Source organism: Gracilinanus agilis, chromosome 1, assembly GCF_016433145.1.
Source record: "Gracilinanus agilis isolate LMUSP501 chromosome 1, AgileGrace, whole genome shotgun sequence".
In the NCBI taxonomy this organism is placed as follows: domain Eukaryota; kingdom Metazoa; phylum Chordata; class Mammalia; order Didelphimorphia; family Didelphidae; genus Gracilinanus; species Gracilinanus agilis.
In genome coordinates this window covers 12,537,475-12,558,295 of record NC_058130.1, presented here as the reverse complement: position 1 = coordinate 12,558,295, position 20,821 = coordinate 12,537,475, and the positions used below count along the sequence as shown (strand labels likewise).

The 20,821-nt window shown below is 39.6% G+C and overlaps 1 protein-coding gene across 1 annotated transcript in view; it reads left to right on the top strand.

The window, feature by feature from the left end:
- Positions 1 to 20,821, top strand: part of ERC2 (ELKS/RAB6-interacting/CAST family member 2) — a 743,930-nt gene that overhangs the window by 366,160 nt on the left and 356,949 nt on the right. The window contains exons 14-16 of the mRNA XM_044675466.1: positions 6,503 to 6,643; positions 8,661 to 8,801; positions 13,434 to 13,469. Of these exons, the coding sequence (XP_044531401.1) occupies positions 6,503 to 6,643; positions 8,661 to 8,801; positions 13,434 to 13,469 (318 nt within the window). The remainder of the gene's footprint in view (positions 1 to 6,502; positions 6,644 to 8,660; positions 8,802 to 13,433; positions 13,470 to 20,821) is intronic.

The following is a 20,821-nucleotide window of genomic DNA, read 5'->3' as shown; positions in this document are numbered from 1 at the left end:
ACGGGAAGGCACTTGTCCCACTCATGCCAGTCAGGTCTGTGGACCCCGTGTGGTGGGTCTTCTCTTGATCTCGGTGTGATCTCTTGATGGCTCCCTTCATTCTCTCTCATCTCTGTCTTCACAGATGACAAATATGGTATTGTTTGTCTTGTACGATAAAGGTGGAACACGACATCCTTTTTCAGCTGCAGTGTATGGGCAAAGAAATGAATCACGATCATTAAAAGTCTTAGAACTGGAAGGGACCTCAGAGACCATCTAGGGTGACCCATAATTAACCAGGAAGTCTCTGTCCAGTGTTCTCCATAAGGGGGTCATCCAGCTTCTGCTTGCCAAATGAGTGATGCTGACTGTGCTTCCTCCTCTGGAGGCAGACCATTGCACTCCTTGACAACTGGAATTGTTAAGGCACTCTTGCTTCCAAAAAGCTGGGATTTCTGGCTCAGCGAATTCCACACATTGCATCTCCTTCTGGGCAGTCTTTCATTAATATCTTTCTGTGCCCAGAATCTAGTATAATGCCTGGCACATAGTAGGTCCTTAAATACTCCTATTGATTGATGGATTAATAGCTTGATTCTGCCCTTTGGTCCCCAGAAGATTAAATTGGCTCAACTGAAATGACACCCATTTAAGTCCTTCAAAACTATTTTTTAGTCTGGAAGTCTTCTCTTTATCAGGACGAATGTTTCTGAGGTCAGCTTTGTCTGGCATATTTGAACTTATTTACTGTGAATGTGGAAGTAGAAAATCAATCAATGAAACATTTATTAAGCACCTACTGTGTGCTAGGCACTGTACTAGTTTGTTCAAAGCAAGTTATGCCACAACTGTTCCTTCTTTCTGGACCTCTTTCAAAGAAGCCTAGAAGTTGATTTGTTTTCTAGACCAGTCTAGTACGCTTGGCTCCTCTAGCCTTGCAGTTGGTGCAGACCATGTTGGCATGTCAAAGTAAGTGTTTCTTACTAGTTTGGGACCAGCTTGGTGGCTCAGTATTAGACACAGAATCAAGAAGATTTGAGTTCAAATCCTCTCTCAGGCATTTATAATGAAATCCAGCTGTGCAAGTCACCACATGTCTTTCAGCCTCGGTGTTCTCATATGTCAAATATGGATCATAACCATGCCTATCTCAGGGATGCCGTGAGGATCAATGAGAATGTCTGTAAAGTTCCTTGTCAACTTTGAAGTGTTGTATGTTAGCTGTTTATCCTCTTCCTCCCTCCTCCTCCTCTTTCCTCTTCATCCTCCTCCTCTTCCTCTTTCCCCTTCCTCCTCCTCCTTCCTCCTCCTCCTCTTCCCTTTCCCTTTCTTCCTCCTCCTCTTCCTCTTCTCCCTCCTCCTCCTCTTCCTCTTTCCCCTTCTTCCTCCTCCTCTTCCTCTTCTCCCTCCTCCTTCTCTTCCTCCTCCTCCTTTTCCCCTTCTTCCTCCTTAGGCTAACCCAGAAGTATAAGCACCAACAGTGAAGCAGCAGCATTGAAAAAGCCGGGCTCCCTGGCTGTTTGCTGTGGCCGCCATCTGATAAGGGGCTGAGAAGGGCTGAGGGGGGGCCCTGGAGCCAACCGCCCAGGGCTCTCGCACCCAAGATAAAGTGCCCCGAGATTAGCCCCCCAAGGAGCCAGATTTGGGCAGAGGGGCCTTTGCCAATGCAAATAAGCTGAAAACAAGAGCGCATTGTTGAGATTTCTGCAAGTTTGCTGTTAATCACGTTGAACATGGCATATTAGGGCCTTTTAACACATGTTTTTGACATCTAGCCTTGTGTACCTGACAGTTCTATTAGTCACCTCATGATTGACGGAGAAATATTTTACGCTGTTTAATCACCAATAAAGCACAGGAATATATCACCGGCTTGGCCTTCTGAAAAGAATCTGGTTTGAGTAATAAAGTCCTAAAAGCTGAAAAACCTGCCAGGTATATACACGTGTGTGTGTGCGTGTCTAGGGGGATATGTATGTGTGTGTGCTGAGGTAGATTTACAAATAAATTATTATTTTATTAATAATTTCATTTAATCCTTAACAAAACCTAATTAATTTAATAAATTAATGGATTATTAATTCATTAATAGATTAGAAATCTGGTAATAAGCCTCCAGATTAATTTTCATTTCTAACATAGATGTATGTGTGTGTGAGATATGTATGTGTGGGGGTGTATATGTGTGCGTGCCTGCAGATAGACACAGACCCCTACACACGCTTGCATACAGAAATATTCGCATCTATCCACACTCACATGTATACACATAGATCCATGTAAGCATATATGTGAATTTTTCTGTGTGTCTCTATCTGCAGCCATCCCCATGTATGTGTATATATCCACACACACGTCCATATGTTGCACACCCCCCTAATTAGACACACACACGTATGTACACCCACATAGGCATGCATAGACACGTGTATCTACCAATACATATGTATATTTGCCCAAAGAGGGGTTCACACACTGACACGTACACACACACATCCACCCACACTCACATCTGCGTATTTTCTTATTGAATTCACCAAACTCTTAATTGAGCCCCTCCTGAGGGCAAGACCCCACGTAGAACTCCTCGTACTCCAGCGGGCGACTTTATGGCTGCCCTTTTGGCAGTGACATCAGCCTCAGGTGAACGAGTCCACGGAGAAGGAAAAGCACCAGCAGAGGGGCAGCAGCACCCTGAGGACCCTACACTGGAGTGGGAAGGGATCTATCCAGGAGAGAGAGCTCCTGCCCTTCTACAGATGAGGAAACTGAGTTCCAAAGAGGTAGAGGGACTTATCTAAGGTCACCCAGGCAGTCAGACCAAGAGGCGAGAACCAGACCCTGCTTGTCTGACTCGGAAGGCAGGGCTTTTTCCACCAAACCATGTTTTCTTATGGCCAGAAGGCATAAATCTTGGTACTCGTGCTAACATGGTGCTGTCACGGTTTCGGAAGCCACAACTCAGTGAATACTTAATGCCCAAAGTCTAACATACTTCATGGTCACTCCTAGTATTTATGGAGCCCGAGCACCTTGGCTTTAAAAATAACAGAGACGGAAAGCTAGACGTGTTCCGCGTTACCAGGAATGTAATGATCACCGCACCCTCCATCATGCCTTAAACTCGCAGGAGATCCCAGAGCCTCAGAGGGAGAAGGGCCCAAGGAGGGTGTCGGGTCTCACCGGCACTGGGGCAGGTGGCCACCCACCTTCTCTTTGGAGACATTCAATCAAGTCGGCTTCAGTTTTCTCATTGATTTTTCTTAAGTCAAACTCATATCCACCTCTGCCAAACCTCCACTCATTGTTTCTCCTTCAGCCCTCTGGGGCCAACCAGAACAAGACTCATTTCTCTTCCATATGAGGGGTCTTTGAGACTTTCTCAATTCTACATAAAATAATAAAAACGATAGCTGACACAATACTTTAGAGTTTGCAGAAACTTTATCTTCCTCCTTCTTCTTCTTCCTCCTCCTTACTTCTCCTTGTCCTTCTCCTCCTTCCCCTCCTTCTTCTCTTTCTCCTTCTCCTCTTTCTTCCTCTTCCTTTTCCTCTTCCTCCTCTTTCTCCTTCTCCTTCTTCTTCTCCTCCTTCTTCTCTTTCTCCTTCTCCTCTTTCTTCCTCTTCCTTTTCCTCTTCCTCCACTTTCTCCTTCTCCTTCTCCTCCTTCTTCTCTTTCTCCTTCTTTCTCTTTCTTCCTCTTCCTTTTCCTCTTCCTCCTCCTTCTCTTCCTCCTCTTCCTTCTCCTCCTCCTCCTCCTCCTTCTTCCTCTTCCTCTCCTTCACATTCCTCCCCTTCCTCCTCAGCAGATCCATATAACAAGACATCAGTAAACTGTAATGTTTCAATCTAAAGTCAATGAATGAGTGAGGATGCCACTCTCTACATCTACCCTCTCTATTGTGGGACTCCATTCTTCCCTTGTGATGTTTCCCTTAATGCCCGTGAAGCCCAAGCCTCAATATGTATCTTAAACATTTGTGAAGCTAAATTCATAAATAGTTTTAATCATAAGTAAATAGAAATCCAACTTATAGCATTTCCTTCCAACACCTCAGTCTTGCAATCCCTCTTTGGAGCCCAACTCCTCCCAGGAGGTGAGGCGGGGAGCACAGTCACCAGCTAACAACTTATTTGACCCAAGACCTGCTCTTTATAGTGCTGTGGGCGGGGGATGACCCTGGGTTCTTGGAGACCGTATCTGAAGAGTGCAAATACTAATAAATCTTACTGAGCTTGAGCCAATGGAGCGTGACACTCAATGGATCATCTTTCTATTTAGACATAGGTCTTACCTACAAGTCCAACTAACTACCAAATGATGACATTTTTTTTGCTGTGAATATTTTGATTAGATCATAAACACTTTGTTGGTGGCCTCCATTGCCTTTTCAATGAAATAAAAGGACTGGACTAGTGCACTTGCAATGTCCCTTCGAGCTGTAAATCTTTATTCTATGAAATCTCAAGTCTTTTTAAAACGTACCTGAGGGGGCAGTTGGATAGCTCAGTGGATTGAGAGTCGGGCCTAGAGATGGGAGGTCCTAGGTTCAAATCTGGCCTCAGACACTTCCCAGCTGGGTGACCCTGGGCCAGTCACTTGACCCTCATTGCCCACCCTTACCACTCTTCCACCTAGGAGCCAATACACAGAAGTTAAGGGTTAAAAAAAATAAGATAAAATAAAAAGTACTTGACCCTCTCTTGGTCTGAGCCAGTTGTGAAGTACAGAGCTCAAAAATAATATGGATTCATTAACCTTTTTATTCTGTGAGGTCTGAGGAGTTTAATTCTGTTTAACAGAGACATCGGAAGACAGGTACACATTTTGGGGTTGGGAAGTATATTTGGGAAAAGGCTTTGTTTTCATGTGATCCAAAAGTTGGCTAACAATCAAGGTGAGTTCAGTCTAATATTGTCTAGCATCTTCTTCCTCCAGATTTCAGGAACTTCTTGAAATGTCAGTGACTTGAGTTCTTGTATAAGTAGACTTGGCATTATGGAACTCAAAGAGTTAGGGCCTCCCTAGGGCTCACCATGGCAAATTCCTGCCTGTTGATACAACTCCATCGTTAACTCCATCATGAAGTGGACCTGTTGGACGAAGTCTCTAAGGAATGGCAAAATGAAATTTACAAAGTTAGGTCATTTCTTGGTTTAAAATACATGTTTGCTCAGTACTTTCAAAAAATCTACTGATGGACTAGTATAAGCTGGCAAGCCTGGCACGTTAAAGGTCCACGAATTCAGGAACAAAATTGAAGGTGTGTGATTTCCTTGAAGGCGATAGAGAATGGTTCTAGATTTGTGATTTCATTGGCATTGGGAACTCCCTGATAAAGAAACTCCCCATACCAATCAATCAATCGATTAATAAACATTGATTAAGCACCTAATATATGCCAGACACTTTGCTAAAAGCTGAATATAAAAAAGAGGCAAAAGATAGCTGCTGCCCTCCAGGAGCTTATAATCAAATGGGGCCAGTGCAGGTTGTCACCTTTTCTGCATCCTAGAGAGTTGCTCAGATGGCAGAGAGGCTAAATGCTTTGTCCAGAGTCATTCAGCCAGGGTGTGGTCCAAACAGGATTTGAACCCAACCTTGCCACAGCTGCCTCTCTTTCTTAGAGGTAAGGGATGGAAAATTATTGTCCTTGATGTGAAAAGGGGAGTTTCCTTTGGGAAGCCTAAATCAACACCTGTGTACAGGATCTGACTTTCCTCTGTGGTCAGTGACACTTCATTGTTGTCCTAAGGGCTTGTGGCCATCATTTGACATCCAAGAATATGCCTGTATATTGGTATGTATGTGACAGGAATTTAAGGAAATGAATGCAAGCTCAGAGACCCTCCACCTTTTAACCAATGCCCCTCTGATCCTGTGGGAAGGGACCTGTCACAAATACTTTTGAATGAAAGATGTTTAAAGGTTAAAGGATAGGTCTTGTCTTCACTTGAGCATCCCAGGAGGAACTGAGTTCACATGAAACTTCACACAGTTCCTAGTTGTGTGGCCCTGCCTATCTGCCTCAGTGTCCTCATCTTTAAAATGATGATAATAACAGCATCCATCTCCCCACGTTGTTGTGAGGATCAAATGAAGTAATACGGTCTTCCCTCATTAGATTGCAAACTCCTTGAGGGGAGGGACTACCTTTTTTTGGATTTGTATTCCCAGCTTAGAACATAGTAAGCACTTAACAAATGTTTATGGATTGTCTGCCTGACTGTAGAGCTTTACAAGCCTTAAAATGTTGTATACCTCATATATCATCATCATCATCATCATCATTATTGTTATGACTGCTACATTGTCTTCATTGCCATTATTGTTGTTGTTCTACCCTGGTCCCATGGGTGACCTGCATATCCAATATTCTTGACCATGAATGTTCCTCTTTTAAATCTCCTTTTCTGGGCACTGGGGCACATCCAAGTCATTTTGATGTTGACCCTACCTTCTTGCTCCAGTGTGACCCCAGCCTTAATGGTTGCTCATTATGTTTCTCTTCTACCACAGGAGAGAATCATTGAACGCTTGAAAGAACAGCGGGAACGTGATGATCGAGAACGGCTAGAAGAAATCGAATCCTTCCGAAAAGAGAACAAGGACCTCAAGGACAAAGTCAATGCTTTGCAAGCTGAGCTCACCGAGAAAGAGGTCAGTCTGCGGAGGCAGGCTCGATACTCTCTCATCATTTGATGCGTTTAGTATTTTTGCCTTTGTACAAGGGGACTGGGAACTCCAAAGACTCCACTTAATGTGAGCCAATGGCAAGTTCTGGTTTTCTGCTGGAGGCATTCAGAGGGAGATATTTTGTACAATTCTGTTCAAATTGGCAAGATGTGCCAGACAGCCATGGCCTAACAATTCGATAGCTGGCCCCAAGCCTGGAAGACCTGATTTTGAATTTTGCTTCTGACCTCTTCCTCTCAATGTTCCAGGCAACACTGTGACTTTAAGTTACAGAACAGCTATCAATTTGTATTGGTAGAGGGAGTTTCCATACTAGGATTCCCTTAGCCAAATGAAATCTCAGATCCAGATCAAATATTTGCATGCATATCTATGAATACACACCAAATGTGTGTATCTATTTTTCTCTATTTTGTATGACTTGAATATTTGTTTAATTTGAATAATTGAAGATCATGACAATGGAATCCCCACTTAAGCAAAATTCATTTTATACTCTAAATTGTCATAGCGCTGTACTAATTTGGTGGATTATATTATTTAAATGAAAACACATTTACAAAAAATTATTGATAGTTTTGACACGGTTACCTTCATCATTGTTGCCACCATCATCATGATTACCTTTGCCATCAGTAAACACGAACCCAGACAGCTTCTCTGGGTGAAGCCTCACACTAACGAGTGCCATCATCTCCTCTGAACCTCATAAAAGTCAGGGTACGACAGATGCTTTTCCCAAGAATTTAGTTAGAAGGTGAGACAAGAAATGTGAAAACAGAGTGACCTTGGGCTTTGAGGTCTTGAATTCAAGTCCTAACATAGCTATTCAGAAACTCTGCTGGGCCAGTCATTTCCTCTCTTTGAGACTTTACTTCCTCCTTATTGGCAAAGGAGTTTGTCTCTCAGGTCTTCTAGAGCTTTAAGCCTTGTATTCTATTACACACATATACACATATGATGTAATTGATATATATATATATATATGTATGTATTATATGATCTATATCTCTCTCTGTCTCTGTGTCTCTCTGTCACTCTATCTCTCTCTGTCTCTGTCCTTGGCTCCATTTCTCTCCCTCTCTCTTCAAAACTCAAAGCCATAAATGATGAGTGTCAAATGTCTGGTGCAAACAATTTCTCAGAGTTGATACCTTTGGTCCAGAGTGAGCTCTGCTCATTTCCTGGGGGTGGGGAATGGGGCGGACATTAATTAATCAACCATTATGTACGAGGCTCTGTGCTGAGCTCTTCTCAAATATTATCTCATGGGGGCTAGAGGTAGGGAAGGGAGGACAGCCAGCTGACATGCTCATCACCAAGTATTTGTATAGAGATGGAACAATTAAGTCAATATTCCAAACTGTCTACATATTTGCTGTTACTCAGACAGAAATAGAGTCTCTTTCCATATAGGAGCAGTAGTTGTGCTTTTGTCTGATTTACATTGTGAATAATTTTGTTTTTCCCCAGACCCCTGATTTCATCTGAATGGTGGTATCGTGGAGAGGGTGCTGCATTTGGAGTTATGAAGCCTTAGCTTGAAACTCCGCTTCATACACTTCCAACATGTGTGACCCCATTTTGAGCCTCAGTTTACTTCTCTGTAAAACGAGAGATTGAACCTGATGATCTCTAAGTTCCCTTTTTGCTCTAGCCCACAATTCTTTGACAGCTCACCTACCGTTTTAGATGAAAAACAAAACCAGCTGATTGAATTTTTTTTATTGGTACTTTTTATTTTTATATCCTTGTCCTTTCTGAGTATTTCTCTCTGGCACTCTGCTGTGGAGTTCAGTGAATGGCCCCGGCTCACACAGAGGTGGCATTTGAACTCAAGTCTTTCTGTCTCCAAATCTGGCTCATTTGGATTGCTTATGGCCTCTGCTCCTGGCAGTACAGAAAGTCAGAATGTTTCCCTTGAAAAAGGGCTTCATTGTTGACGGATGCTTTTCTTACTCCCGTTTCTTTCCTGTTTCAGTCTAATTTAATTGACCTCAAGGAACATGCCTCTTCCTTGGCATCTGCAGGCCTGAAGCGGGATTCCAAATTAAAATCCCTGGAAATAGCCATCGAACAAAAGAAAGAAGAATGTAGTAAGTTGGAAGCACAATTGAAAAAGGTAAGTGAAGGCCAAGAAATTGCCCCCCTCCAAATGAATGGCTGTAATGGAGAAGGCCGAGGCCCGTTCTCCAAAACAAGCAGACCGCTTATCTTTTGCCGTCTGCTGATAGGAGAATTAAACACTCTTTATTCTTAAGGAGCCTGCCTCAAATCTGTCTGTGAACCTGAAAAGTTATGTTAGGTTTCCTGTCTAAAGAGTGCTTGAAAAATTGATGAAAATACCAGAGTGGAAGTGAAGGACATTATAAAAACCAGCCGTCACTCGGCATGCAAATCTAAACTTTGGTCAAAGATAAATGGGAATGTTTGCAATAAACCAAAGAATTAAAGGGTCGCGTAGTAAATTATAAACTTCCACTCCCGGCAAAAGGGTGTCGAATTCTTGTCCTGAGACTCTGCAGAGTTTTTCCTGGAGGACTTTTAATCCAGAGCCATCAAGCAGCATAGTCAATTAGGGGACACGACGGATGATAATTTGTCCGGCAAAAGAGAAAACAGTGGGGGCTGGAAAGCGGGGCCCGTAATGCACTAGAAAGCATGTTGTGTGTATCATTTCTGAACGAACGAGAGAGCAGGATGTGGCTATCGCTGCATTCAGAGGGTTTTAAGTGACTGGAGTATTTTTTGTGGATGCATTCCCAATCATGCCTTGTTCTTTCGAGTTTATTCTTGTGTTGTTCAGTACTGTCTGCATTCATTGTTCGCACAACGACTCAGAACCTTATGACTTAAGTACTCTGTTTCCCTTCAACAGCACCTTTATCAGCCAATCAGAAGCCCAGATAAAAGTCTCTTTGAATGCAATACTGCTCGGAGTCAAATTAAACTGCTTACATAGAGTAATCTGTAACAGAGCGAAATAGGGTTTTCTTCTCTAAAGCTATGGAAATGTTGATATATGGATGATAAGGGAAAAGCAGGGATCATATGTGAACTGTGAAATTATTCTGAATATTTTTAAATGGTGTGATGGAAAGTAGAGTGGAAAAGTAACGGGCTATCGTCGTAGCAGGGGATTTGGAGAAATGGTTTTACAAGATTATGCTAATGTAGTTTGTATATGAAATAGATGGAACCGATTCAGGGAGACGCGGGGGGACAGGTCAAACCCCCCGATGACTACGGCGACTGCCAAGACCCAGACACCAGCCTGTTTGCTGCCAACGACATTCTATAGAACTAAATTGTATTATAGCAAATTAAGTAACATACCTTTGCGAGGTTAGAACCCTAGAACTCCAGAGCTGGAAGGGACCTCAGAAGCCATCTGGACCTACACGGAACATTCCTCTCCAGCAAATAATCGTTCAGCATCTGACCAACCTTCCAAGGTTGCCATTCTCTTTTTGGATAGCTCAATTGCTTTTTTATTTCCTTACTGCCAGCCCATATCTGTCTTCTTATAGCATATAACATTGCTTCGAAGTATGCCCTCTATGCTTACCATGAGGCTTTTGGCTAAGAACAAAACATAGCTACATGTTAGTTGTAAATAAATAAAGTGTAGCTACATGCTAGCTATAAGTAAATAAAGTGTAGCTACATGCTAGCTATAAATAAATAAAATATAGCTACATGCTAGCTATAAATAAATAAAATATAGCTACATGCTAGCTATAAGTAAATAAAGTATAGCTACATGCTAGCTATAAGTAAATAAAGTATAGCTACATGCTAGCTATAAATAAAGTATAACTACATGCTAGCTATAAGTAAATAAAGTGTAGCTACATGCTAGCTATAAATAAATAAAGTATAGCTACATGTTAGCTATAAGTAAATAAAGAATAGCTACATGCTAGCTATAAATAAAGTATAGCTTCATGTTAGCTATAAATAAAGTATAGCTTTTTGTTAGCACACATAGTTATTTATTGGCCATGTGGTACAAAAAAGAAAGTAGTTAGAGCCAAGAGACCCTGGATTCGAGTCTCAGCACTAAGGCTAACTTCCTATGTGACTTTGGGCAAGTAAGTCTCATTTTCTGAATCTGTTAAATAAGGAGGGTGCATCAGAGGACCTCTTAGATTTTTCTTGACTCTAAATCTATGATCTCATGATCCTACAAAGTATGGACTGAGAAACTGATCTCTGATACTCCTTTCCATTCCATTCATATTTGTATCTCTGTGCATTTAAAAGTCATAATATTGCTTTAAAAGAAATGAAATTGAACCATGAGTTTTGGGTGGCCATTACTTGATTTTTCTTCCCCTATACTGACCCTGGTCTTTCTAAAGAAGGAGCAACTTTAAAATGAAAGCAAAATCTCCCCCTTGCTCCGGAAGCCCTTTGCCTCTGAACAACATATAGGCATTTTCAGAGATTCTACCCTTGTAACATCTTGGAATTGCTCCTCCTATTTTCTTAGGCATCCGGGTGAGCTCCATGCTTTCAATTTAGGCTTGTTCAGGAGCCTTTTAATCCCTGAATCTCTTTGAAGGAGGAGTATTATATGTTTATGCTTGTAGCTCCCTTGCATTGCATTTGAACTATGTGATAAATCAGTGCCTGGACCATTCACGCTACGTTCTCCAGACGCTTTCATGGTAGCCACAGTAGAAAAACCTGTGGTTTTCCCTCCCGACTCTTGAGCAGCAGCACAGAGGACACTTTAGATCCATGGCCAAGCAGCATCATTCCTGTGAACATTGAAAAATTCATCTTTGCCATTGGCACTGGAATTAAATTAATGTACAACAGTTGCTTGACCACATAGGGTACATTGAGTTAATGGAAAGGTAATTTGGAAGTGTCAACAAATCTTCGCTCACGCTATCATCTAAACAAACTGATGTCCATTTTAATGGAGTGAAATAGGGTAATTATAATTTCAATATTTTTATACTCAAGGCTAACCTGCAAATATAATTTTGTTATTTTTGGCCATGTGTCATTAACTGAATTCAAAAGTTTAAAATATTTTTCCAGTAGCCTTTAATTTTTGGTAATAAATAGTTCTTTTAAAACCTCAAGTGCCCATCACCTAAAAAATGGAAATCTCCATGAAATATTTGAAATTTTAAGCCAACATTTTATGAATGTATGTATAAACACATCATTTAGTCATGGAAAAATAAGCAGTTATAAAAGCCTGAGAGTGTTTGGGGAGAGAGAGAGAGAGAGAGAGAGAGAGAGAGAGAGAGAGAGAATGAACGAGAATGAATATTTGTGAGTAAAATACAAAGAGTTACTAAAAAAACTCAAAATAATTTTATGATGTCATAAATATAACATGAATTCCCAGTGGAAACTTCTTAAGGGCAAAACAATTTCTACCACAAAATTCAGGGTAATGGTGCATCTTTCTTTAGTTTTTTTTGTTGTTGTTGTTGTTTTGTTTTGTTTTTTTGTTTGTTTTTTTTTTACTTCTGGGGAGGAGGAAAGGTAAAGGTGATGCTCTTTATTGGGCTGAAAAGAATGGTGATTATTGATTTCACTACCTGTGTGAATAGAGGCAAATCATTTAATGTTCTTGAGCTTCTGTTTCTTCACCTGTGAAATGAGTAGGTTAGACGAGAGAGTCTCTTATGTTCCTTCCAGCTCTGAGTTTAGGATTCTATCCTACTATACCAGGGAAAATATATTTTGGTTCCTAAAAGGGCTCTTAATGTTGTCATAGTAAATATGACTAGAAACAGGGGGTTGGGAGGGTAACCCTTTAATGATTAAACTGCTCTACTTGACACTCTAGCCCCATAACTCATTAAACTGATATTTAAGAGAAAAATAATTCCAATCCCTGGGAACATCTACAACATTAACAGCCCATTTAACGTCTTATAATTTTTTTTCTACAACAATTGTAATGGAAAGTTAAGGATGACTCTCAACGCTTGGGGACATCACAATTTTGAAGGGTATCTCAGATTTTAATTTACTTCACTGATTATGAATGAATTGTCTAAGAGAGTGACAGGCAATGAATCATTTGGGATTTGGGATAACTTTCAGTCTTCTTCCACTTGAAAATGTTCTTCAGTTTTATTCTTTGTGTTATGGTGCCTTGCTTGCCGATATTTGGCCGTTGCTGATCTTCTGTTTGCTGAGCTCTCTCTTTCCAAGGGGAAAAAAAAAAAAACAAAACAGAACAAAACCAAAACCAAACCACACAACAAAAAAAAAAACTTTATTGAATAGAAAATTCAGGCTTGTGTTAATACAAAAGAAGAGCCATAAATTCAGTGATAAGATTTAATTAATCTTTTATTATTACTGTCTTTGAAGTTTGGGTGATAAATTGCAAGCTTGGCCGAAAGCACTCTCAGTGATTCATTGCTGAAGCCCCGCACTTCATGCATCATCCAAAGTGGACAGCTTTCTTTATTTCATGGGCTATTTGACTTGAGAAAGGGAAAGTAACACAAACCTTAAATTTCTTATTCCAGCTATTCTTTTTAAGGAGCCAAAGTCAACATTTCTGTTCCCCTACTGCCTCTCACTTTCACCATGGAATGTTTAGCAACTGAAATTTCTTCTTCTTTGTCTTTTTTCTTTTCTTTTCTTTCTTTTTTTTAAATGACGAGTTCTGTGCAAATGCACTGGGTTGGTTGAGCTAATGCTGTTTTCCTGAATCTTTCCTTCTTTCCCTGTCTGTGCTTCCTCAATCCTCCCCAACTTTGCAATGTAGCAAGCTGAGCAGTTGTTCAATCAGATGTACAACCCCGTAAGTCATTTCTGAAAGTCCGCCGCTGTAACATATGTAAGCATGAGGATCCCTCGAGCCAATATGGCATTGTATCTGCTCTTCCTTCGAGCTTTAGCATCTGTCCTTGATCATTTCCGATTTTGGTTCTATCCAAAGAAATGGACTGGGGAGCCGGAGACGCTATTTCTTTCAAAAGTGAAATTCAGAAATTCACAACCCCACCAGATAAGTTATTGCCTGAATTGAGGTCTTCAGCTTTTCCAGGGTAGACGTACATTCCCAAAGGCCATTTAAAAATCGAGATTCCCAGAGTACTTTTTTAGATCCTTCAAACACTTTCCAATCTTTGTCAAAAAAATGCCTTAAGGGGCATAAATTTATATAATCATAAATGCAGCATATGTATTGTTGTCAATCGACACTGATTCAAATGGGTGTGGATGTACAAACTGCATTTCTGGGATTTGACCTTAGACAATGCTAACTTTATAGAAGCTTTTAAAAGACCTTAAAATAGGCCCTTGCTGGAGGATATACAGTAAGTCAGCATAATGGTAACAAATGATAATGAGTCCATTTATTGCTCTCCAGAACGGCATCGACAGTTAACCAGATAGAAACATTCCCCCTTTCTCATTGCAAAGACCTCATACCCACCCCATGGCTGAACGGACTCTCCATCTTTGCAGAACAACTGTTTTTTGTTTCTTTCTCTTGTCGAGGAAGAGAAAAATCGTTTTTGACTTTTTGAAACTTACAGAACCGTTAGTTTTCTCTCTGTTGCTTTGTATATGAACAACATTTTAAATTGGACAAAAAAATGGCACTACGAGAAAGTATGACGTGCCATTGATAAATGAATGAAAAGAAGCATTCTCAGTATTTACCATGTACCAAGCACTGGAGAAAAAACAAACAAAAACAGAAAAAGTGAGACAGACCCTGCCCTGAAGGAGCTCACGCTTTCCACTGTCTGGAAAGCTAGGGGATGGCCTAAATACACGAGTCTTATCCATCAGCACACTTTTATTGAAAGAGCTGAGGATTGCTCCAGAAACAACTAAATAGACAACACTCATTTCTGAAGCATCTCCTACATGCCGGGCGCCATGTTAGGTGAGACGCCAAAGACAAAATGCAATAGCTTTTGCCCTTAAGTAGCTTATATTTGGTCAGGGACACCATGTAGTTGGATAGGAGGTAACTGGTTGGGACAGTGGTGAAGAACTCATGGCTAGGAGAAGGCATCTGGAAGGAATCACTTAGAGTAGAGGTTCTTAAGCCTTTTAGTGTCATGGATTCCTTTGGAAGCCTGGAGAAATCTACAGATTCTTCTGAATGATGTTTTTAAATATGGGAAATAAAATGCATGAGGCTACAAGGGAAAATGTGGAAATAGTTATATATATTATATATATTTAATTTAGATATTTAAATGTATATTATTTGTGTACACACAGACAGATTCAGAGACTCTAGTTCAAAAACTTCTGCTTTAGAAGTTAGAGCTGAATCCTGAAGGCACTGGGATTTCCAAGACATGGGAAAAAGCAGCAAGTATGCTTGTTTCCATGATGCATAGTTAATGCAGAAATATTGGAGTGGGAGTATTGTTTATGAAAACAACTTAGATACACATTGGTGTATTGTCCTAGTTGGTTCCAGCTCTTGCCCCAGCCCCTGTCCAGCATCTTGCACAGTTCCTGGTATACAGAGGGTGCTCACTAAATACATATTGATGGATTCTGCCCAGTAATTTATGGGAAGCAGTATGAAATCCTCCCTCAACTTTCACAATAGTCATGAAGGTTCACTTCCCTTTAGTTTAAGAAATCAAGCCTCCTCCTTCTAAAAACATGTCCCCAAATTGCGAATTTGGCCAACTGGAATTCTCCTTGCCCTCCTTTTCTAATAAAAGTGTTAAAATATGCCAAGGGAGAGAAAAAGAAAAGAAGCAAAGAAATTGGGTGAGGAAAGGGAATGCCATACAGGCTAGGAAAACTTGAGCTGGAAACTTTCTTCAGTCTGAACAATGAAAGGGTTTCCTAATGATGCCTTACAAGTGTGCAGACAGCTTGGCTTTGGGTACAGCTTGCTTCGAGGCCAATTAGAAGGAATAAAATGAGGTATTAAGGGACTGCAATGTGCTGCTGACCCCAATACTCTCAATTTCTTTTTGTTTCTTTTCTAGAAAATCTACCTTTAATGTCTGAATTTTCAGGCAAAGTTAGAGCTTGTCAAAATGACCTTTTTTGTAGCTTCATATCTGAGCAAGAGAGTCTATATCTTTCTAAGAGAGTGCCCCCAAAGTACTGTTCCCTGGCATCTCTTATCCTACATAGCCTCTGCCCCAGTATAAAGAAATGCCTTCATTTTCTTCCCCTTTCTTTTTAGATTGTGCCAGTGAATGTGCCATTGCTAGCTAGCTTCCTGGCATTTCTTATGGGGCTAAGGTTTTGCCTTTGTAGTCTCATTTCTCATAGCCATCACTTCTTTTCAACTATTTAACTACTAGTCTTTACTTCTCTGAGACTTAACTCTTGCCATTATAAATATTGCACATGTTTTTCTTTGGTTATATCTTTCTTCCTCTTTGGTTCTTATTCAGGATATATGCAGGGTATCCCCTGCAGTTTTAAGCTATTAAATTTGAAAATGAACTAAGCTGAACATGTAGAGACTAATTCAATATGTTTATACCAATTTCTGTATATATGTATGTATCTTCCTACCTACCATCATTTACCTGTCTGTCTACCTGTTTGTCTATCTATATATCACCTCTCTCTTTTTACCGATCACCTTTTTATCTATCATCTTCATCTGTATCTATCTTGTCTACAAACCATCCTCTCCTCCCTCCCTTTATATCTTTCTCTCTCTCCCTATCTAAGCTGTCATCTATAATCTCCATCATCTGTCTATATCAATTTATCATCATCTCTATCGTCTTCTCTAACATTTTCTCTCTCAATATATTTAGCCTCTATATCAATCTTTACCTGTCATCTATCTATCTCTTTAAATCTCTATCATCTCTCATTTATTATCTTTATTTCTAACTTCCTTCTATAAACACTATCATCATCATCATATCTCTCTTGCTCTCTCTCCATCCTTCCTTCCCTCCCTCTTTCTGTCTCTCTGTCTCTCTCTCTCTCTCTCTTTATCTCTTTGTCTCTGTCTCTCTGTCTCTCTCTCTCTCTGTCTCTCTCTATCATGTAGAAATTATGACCTTTTTTTCCCTAAACTTTTGCCAAACTTGTCCTTGCTTTTCAATCCTTTTTTTGGGTTAAGATTTGTGATTTTGTCACTAAAGGGAGCCCCCACTAAGGAAGGGTATTAAAACTATTCTGCAACTTAACATTTTAGAAAGATGCTCAGGGCCCTGAAGAGGTTAGGTAAATCACTCAGAGTCACACATTCAGTATATGAAAGAAAACGGGTTTGGACCAGGTTTTCCTGAATCCCAGGCTCTTTCCACTTTGGAACATTGCTTCTCATTGATTACTATTGAAAAGAAGCAATAGTAAGGCATTTAATAAATTTTAAACACATCTTTAGGCTTTCTAATTTGCTAAATTTTGTATTTCATATAATGATATAGTTAACAAGTGAGAAGAGAGACTGTTTTGTAGTTGATAAAGTCTTGGCCTTTAAGCTAGAGAGTTAAGTATAAGCCCAGCTTCTACTTTTTTTTAATTTAATTTTTTATTATCATGCAAAACACACTTCCATATTGGTTATTGTTGTAAGAGCAAAGTGATACAAAACCAAATCCCCAAAATAAAACTGGAAATATACTGATGTGAAAAAGTCTGCTTTGATTGGCATCCGTCCCACTCCAACAGTTCTTTCTCTGGAATTGGATAGCATTCAAGTCTTTCAGGATTGTCCCAGATCATTGCATTGTTGAGAATAGCCAGACTTTCATAATTATCATACAGTATTGCTGTTACTATGTACGATGTTCTCCTGGTTCTGCTTGTTTCACTCTGCATCAGTTCGTGCAGATCTTTCCAACTTTTTCTGAAATAGTTTTGCTTAGCATTTCTTAGAGCACAACAATATTCCATCACCAACATGTACCACAATGTGTTCAGCTATTCCCCAATGGACGGACATCCTCTCCATTTCCAATTCTTTGCCACTACAAAAAGAGCAGCTACAAATATATTTGTACAAGTAGGTCTTGTCCCCTTTTTTATTATCTCTTTGGGATATAGACCCAATCGTGGTATTATTGGATCAAAAGGTATTCTCAGTTTTATAGCCCTGGGAGCATAGCTCCAAATTGTCCTCCAGAATAGTTGGATCAAGTTCATAACTCCACTGACAATGTATTAGTGTCCCAATTTTGCCACGTCCCCTCCAACAGCGATCACTTTCCTGTACTGCCATATTGGCCCATACAATAAGCCATGCTTCTTATACGTCCACTGAAGATGTGATGCTGGCCAGTGTCTTGCTGGCCGTGGGCAATGGGTTACAGAGAAGGTGCCAATTTACATTGATGAAGGGAGTTTCCTCATCTAAGAGTTCTCTACTCCAGTCATGTCATAAGACCCGTCTCTATCTCTATTTGGCAAAGAAGGTAAATGTCTCACAGCCACAAATACCTCCCAAAGGTCTTTTTATTATACCTACTAAATGTTTAGCCACTGATTTTCCACGTGTTTTCCTTAATAGCTAGCCTTTGCCATTTAATTAATTGCATTAAAAAGTAGAGTGATCCTCCACATTGGTTCCTAGGAAAGGGTCTGTCTCTTGTAAATGAAAATTTTGAATGTCTGCAAAGAAAACAGATATAAAGCACATCCCTCCAGTCCCTCTCCCCACCACTAAAAAGTTAATTCCAAGTTTTTTTCCCCTTATACGCTGGAAATCTGAAATGGTCTCCAGTGACATGTGGTAGGCCTACATATATTTGGCTGTACCCAAAACCTGAAGGCAGTTTTAAGTTAGTAAGTATAAACCCAGGCCTGGGGCAGGCCATTATTTTGAATGGTGCCGTATTTTTTCCTTCAGCCTGTTTTCGAAAGTTAAAATTTTCCATTCAATCTCAGGACCCATGTAACGCAGAGCGAATCAGCAAATTCTTAAACGTACCAGATAATTCTATTCAGTTCTTATAGTCTTTCTTTAAAAAAAAATAGAAAAACAAAAACCCTCAATACTCTACTAGCCTTCATTATCTGGATATTTAAAGCAAGACAGTACAGGTCACTTTTCTACTTTGCTGACGGAGGCCTGATTTCAGTCTTGACTTTTTTTAAGTGACTTTTTGGGAGATGACATGCTATTTTAATAAGATATTAATAATTTAATTTAGATAATATAATTTAATAAGATAATAATAATTCTGAAATTTCCATTTAATCATAAATGTTTGAAGGGTCTTAAAAAGTACTTCCTCGTATGAAGGCGGTGCCCTTTCTATTTATGCCGTCAGGAAAAGATGGCTATTTCCTCATCTATAATCTGTTTTCTCTTATTATGAAAAGATAATGCATTTTCTAAAAAAAATAATAATAGGGATTCACACACCACATGGTGTAACTCCTGTATTAGACTGTAAGTGTTTCAGATGAAATCGGTTTAGATCTTATTATAATGATGTTTCTGGGCATAAGAGCTATAACAACAATGAGCTTATTGTTTCTGTAGAAGTATTTTATTTGGGGTTAATATATAGAGAATGAAAAATAATTGAGATGATAATAAAAGACACGTATACAGTTCTCTCTTGTTTTCAGCATTCTGCCTGCCTCTCCCAGTCCCAGGCAATTATTCTAAAGATTTAGGTTTTATTCTCTTCATCTTACCGAGATTTCTAACAAATGACTCAACATTTTTCAATTCTCCGCCATTTTTGAACATGGGATTATTTTTGAACTTTAAAGGCAGTTTCTTCCTTTCAAAGGATGTAAATACTTTTAAACTTCAGCTCAGTGTCCCTAAAACCCTGCAGCTATGTATGACACTTGGCAGTCTTTTAAAAAATAGTATATATACACAGTCCCAGCTAAAACCCAAGAGCGTCAGGGTAGAACAATCCTCATGCTCATTCTTTAGGGGCCTGTTTATGCTTGATTGTCAAGGCTAATCATTTGTTTGTTTGAAACTGAGTGCTCTGTCTTCATTAAAATTCTTAGGGCCCATCACCAAGTGAAAACGTGTTATAATGTCACAAGCAGGCTTCAAATTTAAATGTGATTTTAAAAAAAGAAAATCATCGCAGGTCTCTGGGTTCAGTTAACACTTTACTACCCAGACACCTTTAGGGAAGAGATAGTGTGAAGCTAACAAATGGTTGTGCTAAACACAGTGTAAACAGGATCTGATTTCCCAACTTTGTCAACTGTAATCCTCCTCCGTGAATATTCTTTGGGCTTCACGTACACGGACACTGTCAGATAGACGATGGATAATTGTTTTCTCTGAAGTAGTCCTGATTTTCTTTCAGGAACAAACTCGTGGGTGCAGTTCTGGACCTCTTTTCTGAATTGCCATTTAGATCCTTCTTCGGCATTTCAGCTTGGCTTTCAATAGCCACCAGTTCAGACTTTCCCACATCAATGAATCTTCAAAACTTGGGTTTGATTATTCCCATTTGTGAGATGATGTATTCCTCACATAGCAATGATTGAGACCTGGCTGAGAGACCCTCGACATTTCATTTTAAAACATGGAATAGAGACATTGATGAAATACCAGATATGAAACGTAGCCATTTGTGAAATACCAAATATAGAACATAAAGAGAATGTAGACATTGATGAAATAGCAGATGTAGAGTACAGACATTTGGGAAATGCTAAATAGAATAGAGAGAAAATATGAACATTAATGAAAAACCAAATTTAGAATAAAGATGAAATAGAATATAGATAGAGAATATATATATGTATATATATATATATACATAAATCTAGATATAAAATATTGATGAAAACTTTTTATAAGCTTATAAGTAGAATTATAACTCCCAGATATATTGGGGGAAAATATTGCTCTGATGAAGTATTCCCCAAAGTAGTTAATGAGCAGAATTAAATCTCATATTTCCTCTGGGCCCCTTGTGAGTTGGGACTTTGCTTCACAGCAATTAGGGTTCATTGAATTAAAATACTTTTAAGAGTCCTGGCAAAATATTTACTAAAACCTATTAATAACCAATCCCCTTCGAAACTCTACACCTGTATTCTCCTGACTGTGACTTTTGACCAGTGATGAGGAAGGACCACAGAAAGATATTCCTTATGTTCTGTTTAGAGGATTGGACTCAATAATGATTTTCAAACCAGTTGGGAAGAATATAGCAAAACTGTGAAATCTTTGTAGGAAATTAAAAATGCCCTTAGCCCTTA